The 27664-nt window shown below is 39.9% G+C and overlaps 1 protein-coding gene across 1 annotated transcript; it reads left to right on the plus strand.

The window, feature by feature from the left end:
* Positions 1-259: 259 nt before the first annotated feature.
* Positions 260-25252, plus strand: LOC114564850 (palmdelphin-like). Its single transcript, XM_028592462.1, has 9 exons — positions 260-334; positions 9897-9945; positions 10110-10190; positions 11054-11157; positions 13642-13756; positions 13896-13920; positions 14005-14076; positions 19594-19754; positions 23745-25252. The coding sequence occupies exons 2-9, from the start codon at positions 9901-9903 to the stop codon at positions 24744-24746; spliced, it is 1605 nt and encodes a 534-aa protein (XP_028448263.1). The 5' UTR covers positions 260-334; positions 9897-9900; the 3' UTR covers positions 24747-25252.
* The last annotated feature ends 2412 nt before the right edge of the window (positions 25253-27664 follow it).

Consider the following 27664-nt stretch of genomic DNA (forward strand, 5'->3'; position numbering starts at 1 on the left):
AGGCACACTTGTAATGCTGTGAAAAAATGTAGCGAGTGTGTCAGAGTTGAGTGGGCACAGAGTGAAGAGGTTGAGAGAGAGGGAGACATGACTTTTTTTGCGAGTGTATAATTTCTGTTCAAAATGTAATGTAATGTGCTTTCAAAATATAGTTCTCTGTGCTCCAAAACATACAATTACTTGCTCAGGAATAAGGCACATATTTAACCCCATAGAATACCAACTGTCAATCAGCTGTAATACCGTAGCCCCGCCCACCTGCACCTGCAGCCTGCTGGTCTCGAGCTTCCCCCGGGACGAGGCACAGCCTTGCAACCGCAGAGGGAGAGACAAGGTAGGCTAACTGGTTCTCATTTATAGGAGCAATGGAGTTAGAATGTGTACCACTACGTTTTTTTTTTAACATGCAGCAACATTGGTTCATAGTTCCAAATTACTTTTGGAGTTTATTATTCCTCTCTGCCCAGCAGAGGAGTACACTTAATGAATATTGGAGTTACATAAAAAGTCATGGCAGGTTTTAAATAAGAAACATGTTGTGAGTTGTGGACTGTTTGATATTACAAGAGAGAGAGAGAGAGAGAGAGAGAGAGAGAGAGAGAGAGAGGTAGAGATTATCTTCAATTTCTCCTCGCTGGGGCTTAGTGTGTAGACACTACAGCTCCAACAGGATCTCAAACTTCCATTCTTATTGCGACAATGGTAAATTGACTTAACACTAGGGCTGTTCTCCATAACAGAAATTCTATATTTGATATTTATATTTCTATAGTTGGTTTAATAGACAGATCTGTAAAACAGAGTTTCTCCACAAAGAATCATGCAAAGGCACCACTTTACATCTTGTGTTTACTACAGCTGTGCTCAAAGGTTTCTTGGAAATAAGTAATGCAGCACATGTGTAAGAGAAGTGTAAGATACATGAGGCAGCTGGATTTGGCAGGTATATATGTCCATACTGACAGATGACATTTACATGTTGAAAAGTGTGTGTAAAATATACAGATATACAGTGGATGTTTGGTGTTACAGAGTTATTGACACTTTTATTGAATTTTATTAAAGTAAGAGTTAGACCTGTGCAGTGATAATATGATGCCAGTGACATAAAGGAAATGTGAAGCTCTGTGAAGCCATAGATAGCAGATAGTCGCTACAGAGCACATTGTGTGTGTTGTGGAGCAGATGGCTAACAGATTAGCAGCCTCAGAGCAGATTAGCTCACTTTACCCATTACTTTACTCACTGACTCATATTAGCTCTACTCTGCTTTTATTTTGTAGGAGTGATAAAAAAAAAAAAAAAAAATACAGCTGCACAATTATTCGCAATGTTATCGAAATCGCAATATGGAATAGTGCAGTATTCAAATCGCAGGGCGATTATGTTAAAGACAAAATCTGTGTCAAACCATTCTGAGTTAAGTATTGTTGTGCTGCAGAGACGCCCCAGCTTATACATCCTATTAACTAAAGAATATATCTTTGCCTTGGTACAGATCCTCACAAAAAAATCACACTATAATCAATTACTCTGCTCTGGCTGTAGAACTGTGTAAGTGACAGGGGGGTGCCTAGTCTGAGGGAGTTATTAGGACAGGAAGATATAGTCCTCTCTTTCACGGTCTGTTAGGCCTAGTCCACACGGACACGGGTATTTTTATAACCAGAGTTTTTTCTCCTCCGTTTTAAAATAAAAACCCGTCCACACATGCTCGGTTTAAAATAAATCTCCGTCCACATGAAAACGCAAAAACACGCTGTCAAGAGCATGCCACACCAGCAGGCGGCGATATAACCCAAATCGTAAAGTCACCTTGGCCAATCAGAAGCCTAGAAAAAAATTACATCCTACTCATCCGCCATTGCAAAGAATCGTCAACAAACATCAACAAAGCAGTTAGCGGCGCACAATATGACGTCAAACACAGCAGATAACGGCGCACACTCTGACGTCGCAAGGTAAAAAACCCGGTTATACTGTCCACACGACAACAGTTACAGTGCCCTGAAACTGCGTTTTCGTGTGGACGGAAGGCCGAACCGCGTAAAAAAAGTCACGGTTATAAAAATACCCGTGTTCGTGTGGACATGGCCTTAGAGGACCTGACCTGAGGCAGTGGGTCAGTGGCATATTAGCATTGTGTTTGTTAAGTAGAGACGTACAGTATATGTGTCTGAACCAGCCACATGGAAATAGAAGCAGTAAATGCATGTGTTTCTTTCTAAGAATAAGCTCCACCCCTGACCCCCTTATTCATGTTTAAACCCCCACTCCAAACACTTCTGACCCACATCTATATGAAGCACTCTCCGCCTCTCCCCATAAATATAGCAGACTCCCAAACACTGGTCCATTGAACGTGTATTTAGGAAGAAATCAAACATGGAAGCTGAACTTCATGCGCTACACGGAGGTGTAACAAACCGCTTTTGCGGTGACAGCGCGCGTCCCACACTGACACGTCATATTAAAGTAATACTCAACAATAGACTGAAATCTAGGCACAAACCAGTAAGAAAATCTTAGAAAGTCTTGTCTTGTACATATCAAGCCTTCTATGTCTGTCCTGCTTAGTCTAAATGCACCCCACGTGCATTTAGACTCAAATGCACGTGTTGTGGATGTTCTCAAATCCAGGATTTGGGATTTTTACATTTAAACATCAGGAGCTCCAACATCAGAAACTAGATCAGATATATTGGTGATCACTGAATCGTGGTTAAAGCTGATTTTTAGTTTTTCTCAATCGCTTTGGCACAATCGTCCAATGACTATTGAACTCGGCCAAACTATATGTCCATTTATATGAGCATTAGGTCAGTTGTTCTCATGACTATAGTAATTTATAATTGGCAAACTATATGACCATTTATATGAGCATTAGGTCAGTTGTTCTCATGACTATAGTAATTTATAATTGCAGTATTGAGTAAGCCTTGCAGATCAAAATAGTTTGCATTCATTTGCTATTGAATAATTACTCTCAAATGCAATTATACACATGTTCATTGTGCAAATCCCTACATGCAAAATAGAGCAACCAACAATCACAATAAGCTGTGTCACACATATATATATATATATATATATATATATATATATATATATATTACTGTAGATACATACAGTAGTAGTTATGTGATTTTGTTGTAAAAGTTGTCAGATGGATATGGCCGGACTGCCTGGATGTCCGTACTTTAAATCCAAGATGGCGCGTTGGCCACTCACCAGTGTCAGTCCAGCGAGTGTCTCATAGCTTGCCAGCCCTTGGCAACAAGTAAAAAAGTCTGTCTTTCTTAGTCATTCGATTGACTATTAAGCACAAAAGACGTCACTTAATGTAGTTTTTGTTGTCCAGTGGGGACCTTGAGACGAGAAGAGCACTGTTTTGGTGTTGAGAAAAGACAAATTTTCTGCACTAAGATAAATGTATTAAGCTTAAGCGACTTTTAGTTGCTATGTTTACTTACATCCCTATAATATTGGCTTAGAAGGTGGTCTTCTCACAAAGAAACTCACTGACACTCACTGTTATCTCTATATGTATAAGGCTCTTATTGGGAAAACTACCACACTACCTTACAGAACTTCTCTGTTAAGGTGTAGACACATTTAGCCGACGGCCGACCGTTGACAGAAAACCCCGTCGATATGATCAGTCGCATCCCCGAGGTCCAAAAAACTGCCACAGAACAGACCAAAAAGACGAGAGGAGATGAGACGTAATACATCTCTATAACAGCAGGCGGCGCTAATCTGTAATGCTGCCCAAGAAATGAAAACCGGCAGCTGATTGGACGAACGCGTCACATGGGTTTGTTTTCTCCGGAAATTCAAAGCCAGACTGTCATGGCGGCCGTTCAGAATACGATCTCATATTGTACTAAAATAGTTCACTGAAACATGTTTCTGAAAACATTTTAAGCGAGAAATAGGCCACGCAGTTGCTGAATCTGTCTTCATTTCAGATCAACAAAGGTCAGTTTAAAAGATTTTCCTCCGATTTTTAGAGACTCTAGTCACGCTCATTCCGCTCCCCATTTCCGGGTGAGTCCCGACTGCCCGGCCGCCGACCAAACATGTCAGGTCGGCCAAAATGAACGCCGACAGCCCCCCAGACTGAAGACGGCACGGGACACCGAACAGATTTGAGTCACTGACCTCGCCAGACTGTCCCACGGCCGATAATCGGCGTGTGTCAGCGCCCTTACTCAGAGGAACATTTCCAGACTGCTGACTGGCTTTTACTTCCTCTTCCTCGATATTGCTCTGAACTTGGAAAAACTGCTTGTATCTTTAGTGCTCCTGACTCCTGGAACAAATTATTACACTTCCTTAAAATTAACTTGCTTGTGCCTTTTGGACAATTTAGAAATCTGGTTTTAACCTGCAAACTTCTACTTGTAATTGCTACTTAATTGTACTTTCTGTGGAGTATGACGTATAGTATGAAGTAAATTAGGGTTAGGGTATTTTTTTAAGATTCTGGCAGTTTCACGGTCATCACAGTATTTTTTTCTTTTGTATGACTGGGCATTTATATAGGTTTGTAGTTTCTTATTCTACATAATATATATATATATATATTACATAGAATATGTAAAAAAATTAATCTAATTAATTACAGGCTTTGTAATTAATCGAAATTAATCGCATTTTAATTCCATAAATATTTTACCTGAGAACAGTGAGAAGTAATTTTTTTCACATGGATTTTTAGTATACCATTGAATAATGACTGAATACATAAGCTTAAGCAACACAATATTGTTTATTTTTGTTCAACCAAGTCCAGCGGACCAGTGCAATTTTTGCCATTAAGTGTAGGTCCACGCTAGCTGCTAATGTTTTGCGTCGAGGTGATACTTGAGGCTCGATGTGCTGCGGTGACATGCAAATTACTTGTTGCATAGCTTGCACACAACCATGCTCTAATCGATGCTTCCATCCGTTCGTTTTTTATAACAAAATTTCCCATCCACGGGGCCAACCAAAGCAGTCTCGTCAGCTTCTTCGTTCACGTTCAGTGTGGTTTGTTGTTGTCTGAAGCATTGACATATATAAAAGGTCTGAAGTCATGAACGGTAGTTGGTGCTCCAGTATAATCGGTCCGCCGAAACTCATCCGGTGAGTAACGTCCCGCGGTGCAAAAATAAGTGTGATTAAAATGCGTAAAAAATGTGTTTATTTAATCGCATGCCGCCATTTACTAATTTCTTTACACTTCACTCGGCTTCGCCTCGTCGTATATATATATATATACGACAACTTCTATTATATATATAATACTACTATTATATATATAATAGAAGTATTGTTTTCTCCAACTTAAACTCTCAACAATACCTTGAGACACTTGAGGCATCTCAACAGACTCAACAGATTTAATTTGAACCATGTAGCATAGGCAGTTCAACCATCATTAGCATTCTGTATTACACAATTTAAATTTGAATGAGATAAGAGGGTTGTAACATCTGCGAACATGTTTGAAACATTACTCAAATCATTAATATAAGTAATAATAATGGTCCAAGAATAGACCCTTGCGGAACCCCACAGAGCAGTCTGGCTTTGCAGAATAGTAACCCTTTACACACACAATCTGACTTCTATTAGAAAATATAACTTTTTAACCATTTGTATGTAGTATTATGAAATCCTTATACAACTTGTCCAATAGAATGTTATGATTGACTGTGTCAAAAGCTTTGGAGAGGTCTATGAAAATACTAAAGGTAAACTCATTATTGTCAAGTGTAGCGGTACCTTTGTCAATCAGGTGAATCAGAGCCACATAGATAGAATGATTTTTCCGAAAACCATACTGATGTTTATAAAGAATAGAATTAGAATTAAGATGGAACAGAATCCTTTTAGATATAATTTTTTCTAATATTTTTGAAAAACATGGTAAAATAGATATGGGTCTGTAGTTATTTAAACAACACGGATCATCTGCTTTAAACATAGGAATTACTTTAGCAACTTTTAAATCTTCAGGCACTACCCCTGTTTTCACAAACAGCAAAAATATGTGAGCAAATGGCTGCAATAGCCTGTTTCACCTGTTTGACAATACATATATTATCATGTCCAGCAGAAGATGGTTTTAGTTCATCAATTTTGTTACTTGTTTCCTGGATATTTGGAGGTTTAAAGTAAGAAATAATGGGAAAGCTCCTCTGAATAAAATTCAATGGATTACCGTGGCAATCAGAGATTTTATTGGCTAAAGCATGACCAATATTACCAAAAAAATCATTTCATTTTTTAGCTATATCAAATGGATTGTTGAGAGAATTTTCACCATCCAAAAAGACTGTAGGTAACTCTGTAGTAGTCTTTTCTTTTTGCAACATCTGGTTTATTACTTTGCAGCTGGATTTAGCATCTTTTGAACATTTACTACATTTTTCACTGAAACATTTATTTTCTGCTGATCTAATTCAATGAATATATTTATTTCTGTAAGACTTATAAACACCATGCGTAAGGGGTGTGGGATTTGAGATATATTTTCGGTACAGTTTATTCTTTTTCCTCAACTGTTTTAATAACTCACTATGTTTATATCTTGACTATGTTTCTTGGTAAGACTGCCAATTGGAAAACATTAATTGAAACTACCACTAAAAACTTTCATTAAATGTTTATATGCAAGTTCAGCATTATTTTCCTCATATAGATTATCCCATGAAAAGCTGGCAAGCATGTCTTTAAATTTCAAAATATTTGACTTACTCATAATTCTTCTGTGTATATTTTTTTAAAGATAATTTTTTGGGCATTTTCGGCCTTTAATTTTATAGGACAGTTGAAGACATGAAAGTGGAGAGAGAGGGGGAATGACATGCAGCAAAGGGCCACAGTTCGGAGTCAAATCTCTATATATGGACACCCGCTCTATTTCCTTGGTATTTTTAGCTCAATTTACTTTTATTGAAGAGTAGGCTACTGAAAGATGGGGAAATGATCCGACAAGTCAGAATACAAACCCCCAGATATCATAACTTTGCTCAAAGAGTTGGTTAAGATGTTATCAATCAAGGTTGCTGAGTTTTCTTGGACTCGTGTAGATTTGTGTATAACAGGAAAAAAGTAACTACAATAGAGGGTATTCAGAAAATCAGTAAGGGTATGTACTTTGTTATTCAAGAGGTTAATATTAAAATCTCCTAAGATATAACTACGTTTTTAAAATGAGATTGCAGTCAGGTGGGCGATAAATAACAGCAACAATAATATTTCTTCCACCAGAGACACCAGAGAGCGCTACAAAAACCAGATTCCACCTCAGCTCTGTCTGAATTCTTAGAAAGATTATCCATAATTTCAAATTCATAATCAACACGAATAAACAGTGATACTCCACCTCCTGTTCTATTCTCTCTTACATAGTGAACTGAATTGTATTTTGGTAATTTAAAAATTTCTTTTGTGCTTTCTGATAAAGCAATAACAGAGAAATCATGTTTGAGTGAAGATAAGTAATGAACAAACATATCATAATTGCTCGAGAGGCTTCTTGTATTGAGGTGAAAAGTAGAGAAAATATTAGCAGGCATAGAAACACATAAATCATTAAAATGGTTTGAGGCTTCAGATGATGAAAAGAAATTTTGGTCCAGTCAACCACTAACCAAAAACAGGGCCTACAAGGCCGAAAGGCCTGGATAATCCTGGTCCAACAGAAACACGTTGTCCAGAGCTGTATTTCTGGCCCAAATTGGTGATAGAGTGTAACCCCAGTTATGTTGTTGCTACTGAACGTAGCTGCTTCGGATGACACTGCAGCGTTCATGTTACAGAAACTACAGAAAATGAGCCAGATGAGGCTGATGCTTCACGCAGTAACATTACAAAAAACCTATGGGGTTGTCGCTCTGGGATGGGCGAGTCTAATGCTGGGAGGGAAAGAAATTACAGTATAATCACTACAAAAAACTAGACTACAACACCACTGATTCAATTCAATCTTTATTCCTAGGGTTATGAAACACACATCAAAGGCAGGCTTATAGGTCATCACTCATTTCATCATTAGAAAATTTTGACTCAGATCAGTAGCCTAATAACCACTCAGAATGACCATATTGATAACACAATTACATACAGTAGGCCTATACATAGCCTGTATTGTACCTATTAGGTTAAGTAATGTTGAATACATGCATACATTAAACAAAACAGGAAAAAATCATATAGCCTACAAGTATTTGCATTAGTTCAGGTTTTGTCTAGATTTGTAAAAATTAACAATAGAACCATGAACTGATTGAGCTGAAACAAAACAAACAGATTGAGAGAGAATTGATCAATAACTGATTAAGAGAACTGTTAAGGACATTTAGTTGCTGCAAACAATGTTAATATACGTCGTTTAAATTAGCTATGGTGGCTATCAGAAAAAACGAGTTTTTGTAGAGACATTTCTGTCAGTAACACAGCTATGCTGCTAGCGGCTAATAAGCTATGGTGGCTGCTAGCGGCTAATAAGCTATTGTGGCTAATGGAAAGGGTGGTGAAGGCTACGGTTGTTGCAAACGATGTTAATATGCGTTGCTTAAATTAGCTATGGTGGCTATTAGAAATGGTGGTGAAGGCTACGGTTGGTGCAAACGATATTAATATATGTCGTTTAGTTGTTTCATTTTTCTTACCAATATTAGCGTCTCCTTTCTTGAACACACATTTCAAACTGCGCGGTGAAACGTCAGTCCTGCGTGGCGTGGCAGCAGCATGCCGTTCGGTGGTGCAAATTTTCTGCCTGTGCCCCTAAAATGTTTCACTTAGGGGCTGCAATACTTCTGGTAAAATAAGTCCCTGGGTCCCTCACAGCTGACCTCGGCCGTAGCGTTCGCCGCAGCTATGCACCGCTGTACGGTATGTGAAAACGTCATATAATACTGGAAATTAAGAGCAGTATAGCGGCCAGCACTATGGCAGGGTGTGAACTGTTGAACAAATAGTGTCATTCATTCTGAGCACTCAGCTGTCTGCTGACTGACGACTGTTTACAACTGAGGAGGACAGTGCTCTCCCGTTACCTGGTGGACAATATTACTAATGGGTTGTTAGCATGGGATGTTGTTGAGAGGGAGGTGACAGGCAAGGTAGTAGTCAGAGAATTCTTCATGTCAAAGAGCAGATAGATAGTTTAAAACATTTCACACCACAGCAGCTGGACCCCCCCACACACACACACACACACACACACCCCCAGAGAGTCTGATGACCCACTGGATAGAAATAGCTGTTTATAAAAAGCCAGAGCAGAGTGTAGGAAGTCACAGATATCTGCTCCTGATACAGCAGCAACACACCATTGGGGTCACCATTGGTGGTTGGTCATTTAAATGAGAAATATTCAGAAGAAACACACACACGCACACACACACACACACACACACACACACACACACACACAAACATATACAACACACCTGTTTTTATTTGCATTTTCATTGTGAGCATATAAAAAACCTGAGTGGAAATGCCATAATATCAAAAAGAAGTCCTGAAATATAAGTTATATATAAGTTAAGGGGGTGGGGGTGGTGGTTAGAATTAATAAACATGACAGTGTTATAAAAATGAATGAAGACATCCATTTTGGGTTGGTTATTACATAATGCATCATATTACATTTTCGTTAAAAAGAAGTGCAACTCCCACATTTTGTAACAACATTGTGTTATCGTTTATTACAAAATGCGGGGACATCTATTACATATTGGGTTATGTTTTTTTTATTACAAAATGCGGGAGATTATTACATAATGCGGGGGTTATTGCATAATGAAGTAAATAGATTTTGACATTGTTATTACATAATGCGTTGTAACAAGTTGTGTAAGAAATGTCCCGTGTGTCTCTGATGTGTCCTGCAGCAGAATGGAGGAGGCTGCCCTGCTGAAGGAGAGGCTCCACGCCATCACCGTAATGCTTTACTCTACTCTATACCTACGATCATTATCTGCTACAGTAAAGTAACCTCAACATGTGTTATATCTGCACCACTCTGGTAACTGTACCTTCCATGTGTTGGAGTCCTCGGTCCCTGCTCTGTAATCTCACGTGACTGTTTGTCTTTAACGGAACAGGAGAAGCGTCGCATTCAGGAAGACATCAGGCAGAGGAAACTGGAACTGGACCGAGAAAAACTCAATCTCCAGCATCTAAAGGTTCGCTATGCTCATTTACACGTTAACATTGTCTCAATCTATAAATAGTCAGCAATAACACCAGATTACCCATTTGGGATTATCTGTTATTAGCATGTATAATCATGCTGTCCATCTGTTGGTCCACAAATGGTCCTATCATTAGGGATGTAACCATACACACAACTCACAATTCACTGCCATTCACGATTTTAAGTTCTTGATACCATTTTTTCACAATTTCTTTAACTGAATGAAATGACTCAAAAATATTCCTTTATTTATATAAACTGCAAGACAGCAGATGTGTCCTCTTATCATAAGTGCAACTGAAATAGTATTTTATCTTAAATAACAAAACTAAATAAAAAAATTAAACAGTCAGCTTTTTTATTGCTAAGGCCATATGCTCAACTTTAAATGATTTATTTAAAATGTAATAATAACTCATAACAACAACTCTTTTCACCAGTAATTTCCTGTTAAACAACAAAATGAAAGGAACACTAGATGACATTGAACGCAACACAACCTTACGAGCCAAACTCAAACACAACACCAGTCCCGTCTCTGTTATTATCCGACAGTGGCGGTGTCCATGCTGTCTCAAAGGTCAGCGAGACTCCTCTGTGTCTTTAGCTGCAGACTGTTGGACGACGCTGTTGGAATCCTTTCCAGTGAAATGCATTCACACTTTACACCTTTTAGCCATCAGAATTTTAACCGTGTTAAAGTCAGCTAACGTTAATAACTAACGGCAGGCTAATGCTGCGTTAGCTAGCGTCACGGTCCGCCAACAGTTTGATGTACTCTAACATCTGGTAGCTGTAGCTAGGAACCTGAATTAATCCACATAACTGTGTTCTTTCTTCTGAAATCATCAGAAGAAAGCTCTGAGAGAGCAGTGGCTGCTCCAAGACTCAGCTTCCCACAATGCAGCAGGCTCTGACCATCAGCAGACCAGAGCACTGCAGCTGAACATCAACAGGTACACACACACCCACACGCATTCACACACACACTTTTTTTTTGGTGCTTTTTTATTGACAAAATGTAGTTTACAAAAAATCAGGTAAGCAATGATAGCACGTGAACAACAAGTGCACAAACTTATGAAAATAATTAAATAAAATATATATACATATATAGAAACATACGAAGCAATACAAACGAGAAATAAAAAAAAATATAAAAGAAATAATACAAACAACAACAAAAATTTAAAAAAATAAATAAATAAATAAAAAGTACAAGAAGACATAAATTTACAGTTAGTCAGAGGTTTCAGGGAAAAAAAGCTCTACAGTTTCCACAATTTTAATACTTTTCTGTTATCCAACGTTCTAAGTGACTTCAGTAGAGGTTTAAATTCTATGAGAAAAGGTACAAAATTAAGAGATGAATTAGAAAATGTATGCTTGTGAATATATAATTTTGCATACAGAATAACAAAATGTATTAGATACTCAAGAGCACCATTACCTGAATTATCGTAGAAACATATGATATCTTTAAGGTTAAAGGAGTAGATAAAGTTGGTGGGTTCAAAAAAGTGAGACTCCAAATCTGTCCAAAATCTTTTGGACATTTCACAATCAAAAAAAAGGTGAGATATTGTTTCAATATTCTGTTTACAAAATGTACAGGAAGAGTCAATGTTGGTAAATCTAGCAACAAGGTGATTAGTAGGGTATATGTTTTGTAAAATTTTGAGGTGCACTTCCTTAGCTTTGTTAGAAACATACACACACACACTTTTTAGAGCGCTTAGGTGCAGATGACATCATATGCTCATTTGCATATTGGTGACATCATAGCTTAGTGATTGTCAGTTGCAGCGAGGGAGAGATAACTAATACAAGAAGCAGCAGCTTGTCACTAAAATGAGAATAGCTGGTCCACCTTAAAACCAGCCCACCTTAAGTTAGTGACCCTGAGCTGAAGTTGTTGTTTGCTCCGTGGCTAACATCAGTCTAACAAAGTTTTTTTTATTTTCTCAGACTTGGTCATTGGTCTCACCAAATATTCTACTTTAGTTGGTCCGGACCGAGTCCAGCACTATCTGCAACATCCTCCTTCAGAACAAAACTGTTGATGAAGCACTTCTTCAGAGAACAGGTTTTGGTTTAATTCAGAAAACATCTCCATTGGTCACCTGGTGAATGCCTGGCTGCTTCACATGATGAGGCATCAATTATTTTCATTTTGGCCGCAGACATTTTCCATCAGCAGTCCAGAATGTTCTTGTTACACCAGAATTAAAAGACTTAACATCTAAAATGTAAAGCTGCACTTCAGCTTTGTGTGACCTAACCCTTGTGATGTCTTCCCGTCAACCATGAAAAAAACCACTTATTTTTCCAACGTTTTTGACGCCTTTTTTTCACAGTTTGCTTTTGCTTTTTCCAACGTTTTAACCCATTAACATTGAGGCGTTTTCAGTTTTTGTTTTATATCATAAAATATGGGACGTAGAAATAAGAAATAATTTAACAATATAAAACGTAAAACAAACTATCAAAAACGTCATTTTTTTCAAGGTTGACGGGAAGACAACACAAGGGTTAAATAGTAAAAAATTTCTTCTACACACGTTCAGCTCTTATTTCTACGTCCCTTTTTATGATATAAAACAAAAATTGAAAACGGGTCAATTTCACCCGAAGTCAACACAAAGGTTAAATCAGGGGTCTTCACCCCCAACCGGCACCGTTGGAGAAACCTACCTGTTCGAGGTTTCTCCCTAAAAGGGAGTTTTTCCTCGCCAATGTCTCACTAAATGCTTGCTCTTGGGGGAATTATTAAAATTGTTGGGGCTTTGTAAATTATAGAGTGTGGTCTAGACCTACTCTTAGTGTCCTCAGATAACTCTTGTTATGATTTGATACTACAAATGAAATTGATTTAGGCCAGGGACACCTTAGCTGAAAGAAAGACCGAGTAGGGCCCCCCCTACTGCACACATTATATACAATTGAGTTGCATATTAAACTGGGCCGAATGGATGAAAATAAATAGTTATTATTCATGCATCATGTTGTAAATAATCTGGCCTAATTTGATCCTCCAGTGTTGTTACTCTACACTTGCTTTTTGATCATTACAAATAATAATGCAACATGATCATCTTATAATAGAGGAATGTCTCTCTCATCACATAAATGATCAACAGGTAAGTGACTATCTCCTATTTGGACTCGGTCTTGTCTTAGACTGGATACAGGTGGTCTTGACTCCAGCTGTTTGTGTCCACTGTGTGTGTGTGTGTGTGTGTGTGTGTGTGTGTGTGTGTGTGGCTCACACAGTTTCTCTCAGATGCTCTCCACATTGTTTTTACTTTCATACTTAGGCACTGCGCCTAAGCTGTATAATGGCAGGGTAAACACTGAACACACACACACAGACACACACACACACACACACACACACACACCAATATATGACCTAAGGAACCTGCGCTTTCTCCCATTAGGATAGAAATGGAGGTGGAGTCTCTGGAGGGACAGGAGTCAATGATTTCTACCAGGGAAAGTTTCATCCTCAACAGACTGAAGGCTGTGGAGAAAAGTCCAGGGGACATTATCAAGGTACACGCACACATGCACGCACACACACACACACACACACACACACACACACACACACACACACACACACACACACACACAGAGCTGTATTTTAGTGCGTCCATTCTGTTTCATTTACTGATTTGTGTCTGTCCCATAGGAGGCCCAGGACAACTTTGTTCCAGGTAAGTAATGACATCATTTGGACCAACACCATTACCAACACCAAAGATGGATCTGTGTTAACAGTTCTGTTTTTTGTCCCACAGAGCCATTCCATGTCCCAGAATCCCTCTCTCCATCAGCCAACCAACTCCCTGAACTAAACACACCAAGAAAGAGTGAGATCATTTTTACACATTCCTTTAAAGGGGTGATAGAATGATTATATAGGGTATTTTACACTGTTCCTTGAGGTCTCCTAATGTTGTATGTAACATTGGTTGGGCTGAAAATTGCCCAAATGCTATTTTATTAGGCCCTTAACTACCCTGTGAATATGGCTCTATTTGGAACTTTAGCGACATACTTCCATACTTTGTTCCTGAATATGGGCCAGCACTAGCCTGGATGCCAGCCGAACTTAGCCCCGCCCACAAAATTCGAGGTCGGGAAGTTCGGTCTGGAGTCGCTCCGTTGAGAAGCAATTATTGCCCGAACAGGATCTGTTCGGACCAATCAGATTGTCGGACAGATGATCAACAGTAACATAATCAACCACATCACCAGAACAGGTGGCTGCTGTGTTAGATTCCACCATCGCGTCTGTTACAGAAGATATGACAGCGCATTAATTTTAAAATCCTCAGCAGAGGAGCCTCAACAACTGCCCGAAAGCACGGTAGCGTTATATGGTGGAGCGAGATAGAGAGTGAGTGAAGAGAGAGAGCGTTATATGGTGGAGAGAGATAGAGAGAGACTGGAGAGAGAGAACGCCCAGCGGCGCTAGAACAAAGCCGTGAATCAGAGAAATAAAACGTGTTTTCGCCGATCCATCTCTAGAAATGCGACTGTAGCGAGCATGTCACTATCATTAACTTTATCCACATTTATATTTACAAGAAACAAATGATATATCCAGCTTCAAAAAAGTCTAAAAGTCGGAAGTTAGAATGAATGCATTGTGCAAAGAGTGGTTGCTATGGAGACGATACACAGTGTTGAGTTCTGTTCATAGACAGTATATAATGGACCAATAGACCCCCGTTGCTCTGGACGGAGACCAGTGAAGGCTATTAGAAGCACTTTTCCGGTGATGGCCAGCTTTACTGCGCAGCCTCCAACTGAGAGAATGTGACGGGAGCAACGTGTCTGAAAGTTGTAAGTCTTCTGGTAGCTGTGCCAAGAGAAATCTCAATCATTCCCAATCTTACAGATACGGAGACTGTAGGTGTATGTAAGGAGATAACATGGGCACAGGCTAATTATTGATCACTAACATGCTAGTTAACATTAGTAATTAAACCTAAACATCTCATGTAAGTATGTAAGTCGAAACTGCCTGCGAGCTTCTCCTGTACTATACGGTAATTCCTCTACTATGCGACAGTAAGTCACTTGGTTATGACACAATCGTTAGCTTATTTTGACAAAAACGTCTGCTACGGAGCCATAACATGAGGTACAAGGTAATGAAGTCTTTTATACATTGTCGTGTTTCTTTGGAACTAAACAACGGACAAATAGAGTCTTTAAACGCTTCAGATGTAAAGTTATTCGCAGTCAAGTGACGTAAAAAAAAAATGGCGGTCAGCGGAATGCTAACAGGAGGTGATGGCCAGTTAGCAACAAAATGGCGCCATGATGGCTCGAGTTCTGAAGCGAAGCTTACCCCCTTGGTTCTGTTGACAGTTGAGTTGAGTTCCGTTGCTCTGATTGGTTGTAGGTCTATCCAATGAATGCAGAGGAATTTTCTTTCCTGGTTCGGTTGGAACACGCCCCATAATCACAGTCCAATGGAGCGGTTTCAGACTCACATTCTGACTAGAATCTAAGGTGAACCATGTCAGGCTAGGCCAGCACTAGAATCTATCTGATCACCTGTTTACTGTAAGGAGGCAAGTGTACAGGGTTCCTGCGGGGTCTTAAAAGTCTTTAATTTTGTTACAAAGTTTTAAATTTCGTTTACAAAGGTCTTCAATTATTTCTTGTCCTTTCGTAGGATGAAATAAATACCGTAACGTAACGCTTTATGTGTGTGTGACTTTACAATTTACTCTGTGTGACTTGGATGTTATACGACAGTACAGGTACTGTTTACCTCAGTGTTTTTATTTACGCTCTTGACCGGGGAGTTTGCGCGGACGCGGGATGTGCGACACATGGATGTAGTCTATAACAATAACAACGGCACAACATGGTGTTTTATTATAAATCCATGGACATGCCCTAAACATCCAATCAATCAGTTGTCAGGAAAGAAAACAAAACGTCTCGCACCGTGCTACTAACAAGCTAACGTTAGCTCGTCGGTTAGAATGGGCGAGTGTCTGAAGGTCTGGCCACAGATGCGGACCAGTTGGCGGACGAGGCGGAGGGCAATGGGGCTGAGGTTAGCACAACAAGTGGATCGCCGTGCGAGTCAGTGTAGCGCTAACGAAACGGAGCTGTAAGACCCGCCTTGCTGGTTCCTGATCAGCTAGCAACGGAGAGAGGGTTCTGTATAGGACGATGACTGTGTCAGCGGTGCTCCACCTTTTTAGGGTATGTTTGAAACGCAGCCAACATCCTAACGCACATTTGACGGTATCACCCAGACGTGCTGATCACCAGGTGAGAATAAAAACAAACCGGGAGCCCAACTCTCTATCCCCGCTGCTGTCAAGCAGAACGGAATGAAAGTATCACTGAAGCAATTGGCATTTACATTGGCATATTATACTACATTATATATTATCTTATCTAGCCAAGGTAGAACTAATTGTGACACCTCAAAATATACATGTTTTATTTTTTATCATCTTATTTATTTTGTGTTTTTAAGTGTCATAGCATAAGAGCTCTTCATGCAACAAATACTTAATTATCTTATGTTAATACAGTACAAACACCTTACAAAGCTATTGTGAATTAAATATGATTGTTGAGTATTATAATTATATTTTTATATATTCAGGTGACAATACATGTTAAATAATTCTTTTCTCAGGCCTAAAATCCACACTGATTTTCCATTATATGGCCGTGAAGTTGGCATTAAATTTCATCCTAGGTGGTATTAAAAAGGTCTTAAAAAGTCTTAAATTTAACTTGGAAGAATCCTGGGGGTACCCTGGTGTAGCTTAATGGGTGATTCATTCATTTGTATTTAATTATTATATCAGCTATCAGAATTGTTTGTAACCAGCATTTACCCAGAATTAGTTTAGTACACACTTAAAAAGATTATTAAAACAGATAGACCATGTTGATTCAATTACATGATCTGAATTTTTGTTGCAAATGTAAAGGTGGCGTAATATACTTCAAACATACAACATTTCTGTTACTGTAGCTCTTTAGAAATGAATTAATTTAACTACTAAGAATACACATTCCTAAATAAACACATGCACACACACATATACTGTGTATATATATATATATATATATATATATATTAGGGCTGTCAATCGATTAAAAAAAATTAACTAATTAATTGCACAATTTGCTGTAATTAATCGCGATTAATCGCTTTTTTAATTGAGACTGAAGCTTGTAATAATGGATATTTAAATGCTAAATCATTTAACTTTGCGAATATGAAGAAAAAACCAAACAAGGAAAGGTTCTGCTTAGTTCAGAATGTTTAATATCTTTCAGAACAACAGCAGCAACAATTTGGCTTATTTAGTCCTGCTGAAGGCTGCTGGAAACTGCTAGAAACTGTCTGACTTGAGAGCAGATTTTTGTCACCGTCCCCGGCTGCTGTCGCCTGCTCTCGTCTACTTTACAGGTGAGGCGCAGTTCATCTCCAACGAGCCGAGAGTTCAGTCGGCGGCAGGGCAGTCGGGACTCACCCGGAAATGGCGAGCGGAATGAGTGTGACTAGAGTCTCTCAAAATCTGACGAAAATCTTCTAAACTGACCTTTGTTGAGCTGAAATGAAGACAGATTCAGCAACTGCACGGCCTATTTCTCGCTTAAAATGGTTTCAGAAACATGTTTCAGTGAACTATTTTAGTACAATATGAGATTGTATTCTGAATGGCCGCCATGACAGTTTGGCTCTCAATATCCGGAGAAAACAAACCCATGTGACGCGTTCGTCCAATCAGCTGCCGGTTTTCATTACTTGGGCAACAATACAGATTAGCGCCGCCTGCTGTTATGTAGACGTATTACGTTTCTCAGCCGCCACATGAATTAAACAAACACAGCTGCGTTAATTTTTAACGAGTTAAATATTAAAAAATTAACGCAAAAATTAACGCGTTAATTTTGACATCCCTAATATATATATATATATATATACACACACACGTATATATCTACGTGTAATGAAAGGTGCTATACAAATAAAATTGACATTGACATCTATAGATGAAAAAATGAAATAAATGAAACTGAGTTGATTAGACTGCAACTTGAATGCAACTTGAATGGTTGACCAAGACATACAACTGCAAGTTGTTAGTTAGCTTTTGCCCCGTGAGGATTCTTTAAATAGCTTCTGTCCGTGCCATTCTTCCTAAAAGAAGTTTAGTGATGCTGGACAAGGCTTCATTTAATGACTCCATATTCCCAGATACTCGTGGTTTGAACATCACCGTGCTTGAATACCAGTTCTGTACATGCTACCTTCAGCCAAAGGTTTCTCACCAACTTTGAGTTGCATATCATGTTTACAAGGCATAGTTATTTATATCCCTGTTAGGCTTGGGTGGTATCTATTTTTTATACCTTCATGACTCTATTCTTAGTTTACTGACTAACTACCAGTTGAGGGGGGCCTCTGCCAACATGGCTGCCTGCGATCAGAACCCTGGATGAGATGTTTACTCTCCACAGTATCCTGGTTTCCATTCCAGTACTGCAGCTTGCTAGTTGGCTTTCTCAAAACCAGGACTAGGGCGTTCCATTTGTCTCGGAAGTCAGAGGTGAGAACTTAGAATGACGCCACCCCCCGAGTTAAACGCATTCCAGTTACAAGTCAGAAAAACGCAGTACGGGGACTCTAGACAGGTTAGCCTTTGTGAGCAATACCAGTTGATGACAACGTATTATCCGGTGTTTTGCATGGCAACATGATCACGGATAGACAAAGATGGACAGTACTGGTTTAATGAGCCTGGCAAACTGGAAAGTAAGAATGTATGAGTCCTTAGCTGAAAATGTCAACTGGAACGGCCCTTGAAGAGAGATTTCCGACTGTCCAACTTCTACCTGTGTACATGTTGCTAAAATATTTGTATGCAGAAAATACAGCATAATAGGGCTGTGTATTGGCAAGAATCTGGTGACACGATATGTATTACGATTCGTGGGTCGCGATTCAATATATTGCAATATATTTCGATACTGTGTGTAATGCGATATATTGGGATTTGTTTTAAGTATAATCTTAGAAAAACTAATGATGATGTTCATAAAAGTCAAAGACTTTAGGTTAACAGAAAATCAAACTGCCAGTTTGTCTGGTTAACAGGTTCTAAGTGAGCTAATTTTGATATGCTAAAGTAGGCCAAAGTTCAGCCACAGGTTGTTAGCTTCTAGCAAAAAGTCAGGCACTGCTAGGCACTGCTAGGCAAGGACACTAGTGGTGCGTCTCTGCATAGCCATCTAGCGGTAGGAGGTTTAAACACAACATAAACGTGAACCACTGTCTTACATGAATATTTGGCCAACATAACTGTGTTTGTCTTCCTTCTGTGTCCCAGCTCTATTTGCCATGGAGATCAATGTGAGTAAAAACCTGCTGACTGGGACGCGCACGGTGCTTTCTACTGCAACAGTTCCTCCGGAAGAGTTAGAGCAACACACCGGGCGCAAGGTCTACGACGATGGCAGGAAGTGTGTTTACGCCTTGAATTCACAAGAGGTATTGATTTATTATAACCTTTATTTATGTAACACTTTTCATAAAAAAAAACAGATTATGCGACTAAATTCTCGCATTTTGCGACAATTTTTCTGAGACAGTGCAAGTATTTTTTTCAACCACTCGTTCGACCTGCAAATTTAACAATTTTTTTTTTTCATTTTATGTTGAAATAATTTTTACAACACAGACAGTCCAGCGGCCTCCAAGCCCCTCCCTCTTGTGATGACACAGCGCCAATGCTTCCCTTCAGGCTCAGAGGCTAACGTCAGTAGCAGCATGCTGTTGGTGTTGTGGCTTACCGAATTACCTAGTTAACTGATACGGTAGAAACGCCGCGGCCACACCACTGTAGAAGCACCCCAAATGTCATTAATCAGAGTCTGCTTGTTCACCCTTCCCACGGCAGAGCTAACCGGAGCTAACCGCTAATCGTTGCTAATTGTTGCTACTGAGCCTTCAGTTCCCGTTCTCTCCGTCTTTGTTCTCTCCGTACCCATCAACTGTATTTATGGGATGAGCCCGAATAAAACCAGACATTTTCTTAAGTTGGCTGTAAAAGTTTTAAACTGCAACTCAGAGTTGTTTGAACAGAACTATGTTCAGATGAGAGTGCAACACGACACCTGCATAGTAAACATTACAAAACAGGATCCCAAAATCATGGATTATTTAAAAACAAACAATGATCTATAACAAAATGAATACACTTTGCATAGACTTAGGTTAGGAGGAAACATGCACAGTGTTGAGATTTATAACTTGTAACTTTCTGTATGGATCATGGTATGGTTGTAACGTTTAGTTGTTAATACATAGTATGGTTACATATACGTACCATTTTGGCTCAGGTATTTTATCTGCTGAACCATAACATTTATTTGACAAACCAACCAGATTGAAATGGACTAATAGTCTGTTTAAAAAAAAATTGTAAATAGTTATTTATTTTCAATTCATCTGTTAATGTTATGTAGTCATGGTTTTCAATAGTTAGTAAACCTTCATTTGACTAGTTTATTACTGAAGTCAGCCATCACGTGCCGCGCCGTCACATCCTGCACCCCCCACCACCATGAGTAAACTCTCAACATATATATATATATATATATATATACATACATATGCTAAAGGTCCCATGACATGGTGCTCTTTGGATGCTTTTATATAGACCTTAGTGGTCCCCTAATACTATATCTGAAGTCTCTTTTATATAGACTTTAGTGGTCCCCTAATACTGTATCTGAAGTCTCTTTTATATAGGCCTTAGTGGTCCCCTAATACTGTATCTGAAGTATCTTTTATATAGACCTTAGTGGTCCCCTAATACTGTATCTGAAGTCTCTTTGATATAGGCCTTAGTGGTCCCCTAATACAGTATCTGAACTCTCTTTCCCGAAATTCAGCCTTGGTGCAGAATTACAGCCACTAGAGCCAGTCCCACAATGAGCTTTCCTTAGGATGTGCCATTTCTGTGTCTGGCGGGCAAAGCAGAGAAAGGGGAGGTAACCTTGCTCCTTATGACCTCATAAGGAGCAGATTCCAGATCGGCTCATCTGAGCTTTCATTTTCTCAAAGGCAGAGCAGGATACCCTTGGCTCGGTTTGCACCTATCACCATTTCTAGCCACTGGGGAACCATAGGCAGGCTGGGGGAACTCATATTAATGTTAAAAAACCTAATAAAGTGAAATTTTCATGCCATGGGACCTTTAACAAAGAACTTGAGTTTTTCAATTTGAATAAATATTTTTGTATTTTCATTCCGTTAATAATGTTACCTGTTCTTATGCTGAAACAGTAGTAGTAAGTGACCACTGACCACTTGAATGTGCATTTGTTTAATTAAAATGTGACTGTGAACATAAATTAGAAATGAGGTTGTAGTTTCTGTATGTATTATCAAACCATTATCATGGATAGGGGAAATGTGAAAATTGCATTGCAGGCCCCTATAAGTTGTCTGCCTGTGCCCCTAACATTTTAATTTAGGGGCTACTGTACTCTTAGTAAAACAAGTTAGTCTGGAGCCCTGGTACAAGACAGAGTAGAAGTTAAAAGTTACAGGGCACATAGTCTTTAAAGTTTATGAAAATTAGTTGTTAGTAGAGCTTTAAAGTGTTACGTGCAGGTTAACCACCACAACCAATTAATGTGTAAATAAAGTGCTCAATGTGACCCAGATAATTTACCGACGTGCGTCTGTGGAGGGAAAAGTCCGCTGTGCATTGGGTGCAAAATAGGAATGATACATGCGTCGGTGTACAAAGGCAATTGCGCAGTGCAAAATAGGGCCCTAGGTGTCAATTGTGCTAATCAGAGCTGTAGCTTTTTGCTTTTTAGCGATTTTATCAACGCCGTTCGGCCGCCATTGACCTACATTACGTGTGAATTTTCGCCGTAGAGAGGAGTGTGAAAGGAGGTTGGTTGGTTGGGGTGGTGGATGGGTAAAACACAGGACTTTCACAGGACTTTTCACAGGAAAGGGAATGCCGTGAAGGAATAGCATCGGAAATAGGCTTACCCGGCGTTTAAAACCCATATTGAACCGACGCATGTCTCCAGGGTCATAGTCTTCTGTAGTGAAGTGCTCGCTGCATATGACGGCTGACTTAGTCACAGAGGCAGCAGGAAAATCTGCCCACTACGTAGCCACAAACCTCACCCAGGCACGAATCAGCCGTTTGTCCTTGGGGAACTTGTGGAACCTTCTCCCCGGTTTTTGATGTATTCGTACATCCCGCACAAACACAATAGTTTACCAGTTTTGCTAGGTCTCCAATATAGCCCTAGCCTACTAGCCGACAGTTAAAGAAAGACGGTAACTCTAGTCTAAGGCGGTAACTCTAGTCCCGCTTATGACGTCATGCCCCGCCTACTGGAAGGGAGCAGGAGTGTTTTAAACCAGTGGTTCCCAACCTGGGGTCCGGGCACCCCCAGGGGGGGCGGCAAAGATCACAGGGGGGGCGCAAGTCTTTATCTGGTTTGAGGTTGAGGTAAAAAAAATATATATATTTGCACATGTTAAACAAATTATGATAATACCCTAGAATATATAATGTATACAAAAGTCTGTATGAAAACTATATATTTTGTTGTATCCTCGTTTTTCCTGCTGCCATGGCATCACTATTTTCTGAATGAAACATGGCTGAGAAACGTAACAGTGCTGATCGGGGGCTCAGCTTTTCTTAGACATGAGTAGGGGGGGCGCCAAGGAAAAAGGTTGGGAACCACTGTTTTAAACCACTGTTAAAAGTACCAACTTTTCATATTATATTCAGCAGACCATACAAAACAATGGTGGGCTGTTATAATCTTTATGTTTAATAAGCACATTGCATTAACTTCGTGAAAAACGTAACCTGCAATTTACACTTTAAAGTTGAGTTTGAACAGTAAGGCTGCTTTGAGCCCTGACAGCAAACACACAATCTCCTTTATGTTAGGGGACTGCAAGCAGATCTGAGGTTGAGTATACTGTAGGTACATATGGGCACAAATGTGACCCAAACACAGACTCAGGAGTGATGAATGAAAAGAAATGTATCGTGAGGAAACAGCAGATTGGAAGTGGATGAGTGAGGCTGCATTCTGAAGTCAACTCAAGGCCAACTGAAAGAGGACAAAGTGGGGGTTATGTGAACTCTTATTGTCATGTGTTTTATTTTCCATTAATTATGGTATTCTATCCTGTTTTTAGATTGAGTCCCTGTTTTTATGCTCATTTTATGTCATGTTGTTCCCTTATTGTAAAGCACATTGTGCTTTACAATAATATTATTATTAACATTATAATCAAAAGTTGGATTGAGTAAAATAGATAGAGGATAATTCCTGCATTTCTGCACTAGGGTAAACAGAGGATGCCAGGTTATCAAATGTTTCATTAAATTGTGATGTGTTTAATGTCTTGAACAGGATTGTTTCAGATTGTTGACCCTCTTTGTGTTCTCCCAATAATAACCAATGTTCTTTTGTACTTGATCAGAGCTGTGAGTCGGAGCTTTCAGCCAGCGAGGTGGAACATTTGCTGAGAAGCGCCACAGTGCATCGCCAAGCAAAGCAGCTGAACCCCGGCGGGAGGGAGGAGCATTGCTTTTACCACCACCAAGATGAGAGAGACACAGTGGGAAGGCTTGACCTCAGAAAGCAGCGAGCATATCTGGCTAACCGTCTCCTCGGGAACAACGTGGCAGAGAAAGACTTGAGCTGCAAGGAGACGTGGCAGAGGAAACCAGGGCCAGAGCATCGCTGTGCTCAGCTGGAGAGCCATTACAGACTGCACCAAGAGAGGAATAACCAAAGCAATAACCTTGACAACCACAAGGGGGCGGGGCAGCACTATGGCAACCAGAACGATGGCCACTCCAATTCCTACCCAGTGAGAAACGGTCACAGTGTTGCTAGCCACCACGCACGCAGCAGCAGCATCCCAAGCTACAGTATGGCCAATGGAGGCCCTCCTCCCAGGTCACATGACCAGGAAGCAGTGTCTGCCTACCAACCGCAGCTCTGCTACACTCCAGCCAATCATATTCCTCTCAGCGATTACATCAGCGTGGACGAAGAAGAAGTGTACTGCTACCGCAGCCACGATGCTCTGTGCAGCGGCAGAGTGCCCTCCCCCCTCTATGCAGACGACCCCACCTACACCATACTCAACGCCATGGATACCACTGAGCCAATCACAGCCATCTTCATGGGCTTCCAGACGGCGCAGGACGACAGCAGGCCGGCTAGGGAGTGTGAGGACTCGCTGAAGGCAGAGCTGGTCATCATTGAGGACGCCGAAGACAGCGAGGACGACCACAGCACGAAGGAGAAGAAGCGCTACGTCCAGCCTGGGGAGAAAAGTTATTCAACAGGAAGCTCAGCCAATGGAAACGTTGGACGGGTGGAGGGAGTTGGAGACAGATGGACGGAGAGACGGATGGGGCCAGGTATCAGAAAGATCCAGAAAAAACACAAAGCCTGCTGTACAGTCTGCTAACAGGACTGACTGATACATGGCTGAGTGTCCAGTCTACTAACAGGACTGACTGATACATGGCTGAGTGTCCAGTCTACTAACAGGACTAACACTGACTGACTCCACAAATTAACACCACAGCATTCATTCCATACATGCGCCATTGTTTTGCTTGATTTGTTTTCTGACATGTGAATAATCTGCTACTAAGAACAGGTTTCACTCATGATGTGTGTTAAAAGGGTTTTTGGCGTAAGCTATGCAGTAGGTGGAGTACATGCGCCTGCTTAAACAAGTAGCTACACATCGGGGGCTACGGCAGCACCACGTCGTGACAACTACTGTGATTGGTTACTTTTGTTTTTGTATCTCTCTGGTCCAAATTAAAATAGTTAATAGTGAAGACAATGTTAAGAAAGTTGCTCTTTTTCAGTAGCAATTGAGTAATTAGACAAGGCAAAATAGAAGGGGTGGGGGGGTCCAATGCTGAACTGAACATTAAAGCATGTTTGTAGGTATCTACCTTACAACAGGATTTACTCATTCTGGGAGCTCTACTAATTAATATATTTTTATTCAATGAATGAAATGGCTACACGCAGTGAGAAAGGGGTCACTTACCATTCAATTATCAAGTGATCTTAGGTAAACGTTTGAAATGTAGCAAATAAAACAAGGAAGGTGTTTTCATCCACCTGTTTTTATTCACACTTTCAATTTGAGTTCCCCAAAAGGTTTCTAGTCCCTGTGGAAAGTTCCTGCGGTTCAAAGGGGCTTTAGAGTGAACATAGTGGAGCATTAAGCAGCTAAAGAGAATATCAGACTTACATCATCAGGTGAACACAGCCATGACACCAAATAAATGGTTGAATATATACTATTGTTTCCTAATATAATAGCCTTAATAACTTTGTAATATGTCGCATCTGGCAGCTAGACGTGTTCTGCCAATAGATGGCCAAAGAATCAATTAATGCAGATCAAATACAACATTACAAGGTACATACAAAAGGTATCCACCCAAATAACCCAGTACCAAGTATTATCAAAACTTCTCCAGTCAAATCATACCAGCATCATATATTTTTTGGACCCGGATCTAGAAAAAAAAAGACAATCACCGCAGGGGTTGTTTGTTTGAATGCGCCGTGTGATTGGCCCAATACTGCAGCAGCTACAGCCCAGACAGACTGATGTGGTGAAGTTGAGCATGGTGATTTTTTTTTCCCCCAATAATTTTATTATGAAATATGAGGACTTCCGGTTTGGCCCTCTTATTACGCATATGATACATGGCGCTTAGCACAGAGACTGTGTGACTCAGTGTTCATGGCATCGCAACTCTCCAATCTTTAATAACAAGCAGCTGCTCATAGGATAGGGCCTAGGCCAATTAGTTTTTCACAATGGGAAAGGAGAGGTATCCATGATGTGACATGATGGTCTCAGATAATTTCAAAACCTTAAAGCCAGCTATAACTTACCGGGCACTTCATTCTTTTTTATTTACAGTTTAGGGCATCCCTCAAGGCTCATCGGAACAACACCCATTCCATAGAACCATGAGTTCCAGAGGTGCCTCTAAAGGTTTAGCCTCCACACTTTACTCAAAATTGCTTGACACTTCTTATAAGACTCTCTGTAGACAGGCAATGGATAGGTGACATCCCAAACTTAGAACCACATTTTGATTGGGACTCTGTTGGGCTAACATTTGGCGTCCCGCAATCCCCGACCATCAACAAATTCACCTGAAGTATGTGCACAGAACTTACCTAACTCCAAGGAGAACATTTTACCTAATTCCCTTTGTTCCTTATGTTCTCTGGGGGTCCATGAAGCCTTTATCCACATGTTCTGGGAGTGCCCGCCTGTAGCTCACTTTTGGAGGGAAGTAGCCATCTTTTTATATATTATGTTTTCTATAATCCTACTTGTATCTGCACCCAATCTTAATTTTCAATGACCTTTTAAGTTGACAGTTCGAGAATATTAGAAGTGAATTGTTTTGGCAGGCTTAACAGCGGCCAAGAAACTCACTGCAGTATGTTGGTTGACAAACTTTCCATCACTCATTGGGTTCTCACATTTCTCGATGTTATCCACATGGAACAATCATCTGCCCGTACAAATGGGGTTAAGGCAGACAACCTGGATCAATGGCATGAGAAATGAAAGGCTCTGGTGTAATCAGTAGGCGTGTTTCCATCCAATTGTCAAGCAAACATTTAAAATGTCGCAAAAAATAAAAATAGAAAAGCTTCTTATTAGCATTTTCTTTATCAACTGGTTTAAAGTGAATAAACTAGACTACGCAAAGCGTAGTTTGGTCACAAGTTGACGTTAAGCATGTCTGTAGATAGCAAACCGGCTTGCTAAATCAAAGAGAAGCTAAGTTCTTTGGCTAAATTGAGAGAGGTAGAATAGTATAAGTGGGCCACCTGTGGGTTGTGGCAGAGGTGTGGCAAGACAACTGTTCACCGATGTGTACACGCGGTGTGCAGAGCCATACGATTCAAGCTGTTGAAACAATTCGTCAATTTACCCGAAATGGCTTCCCCCATCCTCACTCATGTGAGTTACATGTGAGTTACACACGTTACTTATGTGTGTTTCCATCTCCCATTTTGCACATTAACTTTTTTTTTTTTTTTTTTTGAAAAGGCAAAAAACACCTTAAGTGAGCATAAAAAAAAAAAAAAAAGACAAGTTTTTTTTCGAATTTTGCCGTTTCCATCAACATTTTCTAATGCCATACTTCAAAATGCGCATAAAAATACGTTGATAGAAACACAGCTATTGTTCCATTAATCGGCAGGTCTTTCATTGTGACCCTGGAGGTCCTTGGAGTGGGGTGGGAGGGTTTATTTAATTTTATTTTTATGTATTGTTGTTATTGTTTTAATTGCATTGTTAGGTTTCCTCTGTCTGTTTTCTGT

The sequence above is a fragment of the Perca flavescens genome, chromosome 12 (genome assembly GCF_004354835.1).
Source record: "Perca flavescens isolate YP-PL-M2 chromosome 12, PFLA_1.0, whole genome shotgun sequence".
NCBI lineage: Eukaryota > Metazoa > Chordata > Actinopteri > Perciformes > Percidae > Perca > Perca flavescens.

Bases quoted from the DNA above. Each gene is read 5' to 3' on its own strand.
- LOC114564850 (XM_028592462.1), top strand. From the start codon at position 9,901: ATGGAGGAGGCTGCCCTGCTGAAGGAGAGGCTCCACGCCATCACC. The intron at 9,946-10,109 runs GTAATGCTTTAC...TTAACGGAACAG, and splicing joins AGAGGCTCCACGCCATCACC to GAGAAGCGTCGCATTCAGGA. The intron at 10,191-11,053 runs GTTCGCTATGCT...TGAAATCATCAG, and splicing joins TCAATCTCCAGCATCTAAAG to AAGAAAGCTCTGAGAGAGCA.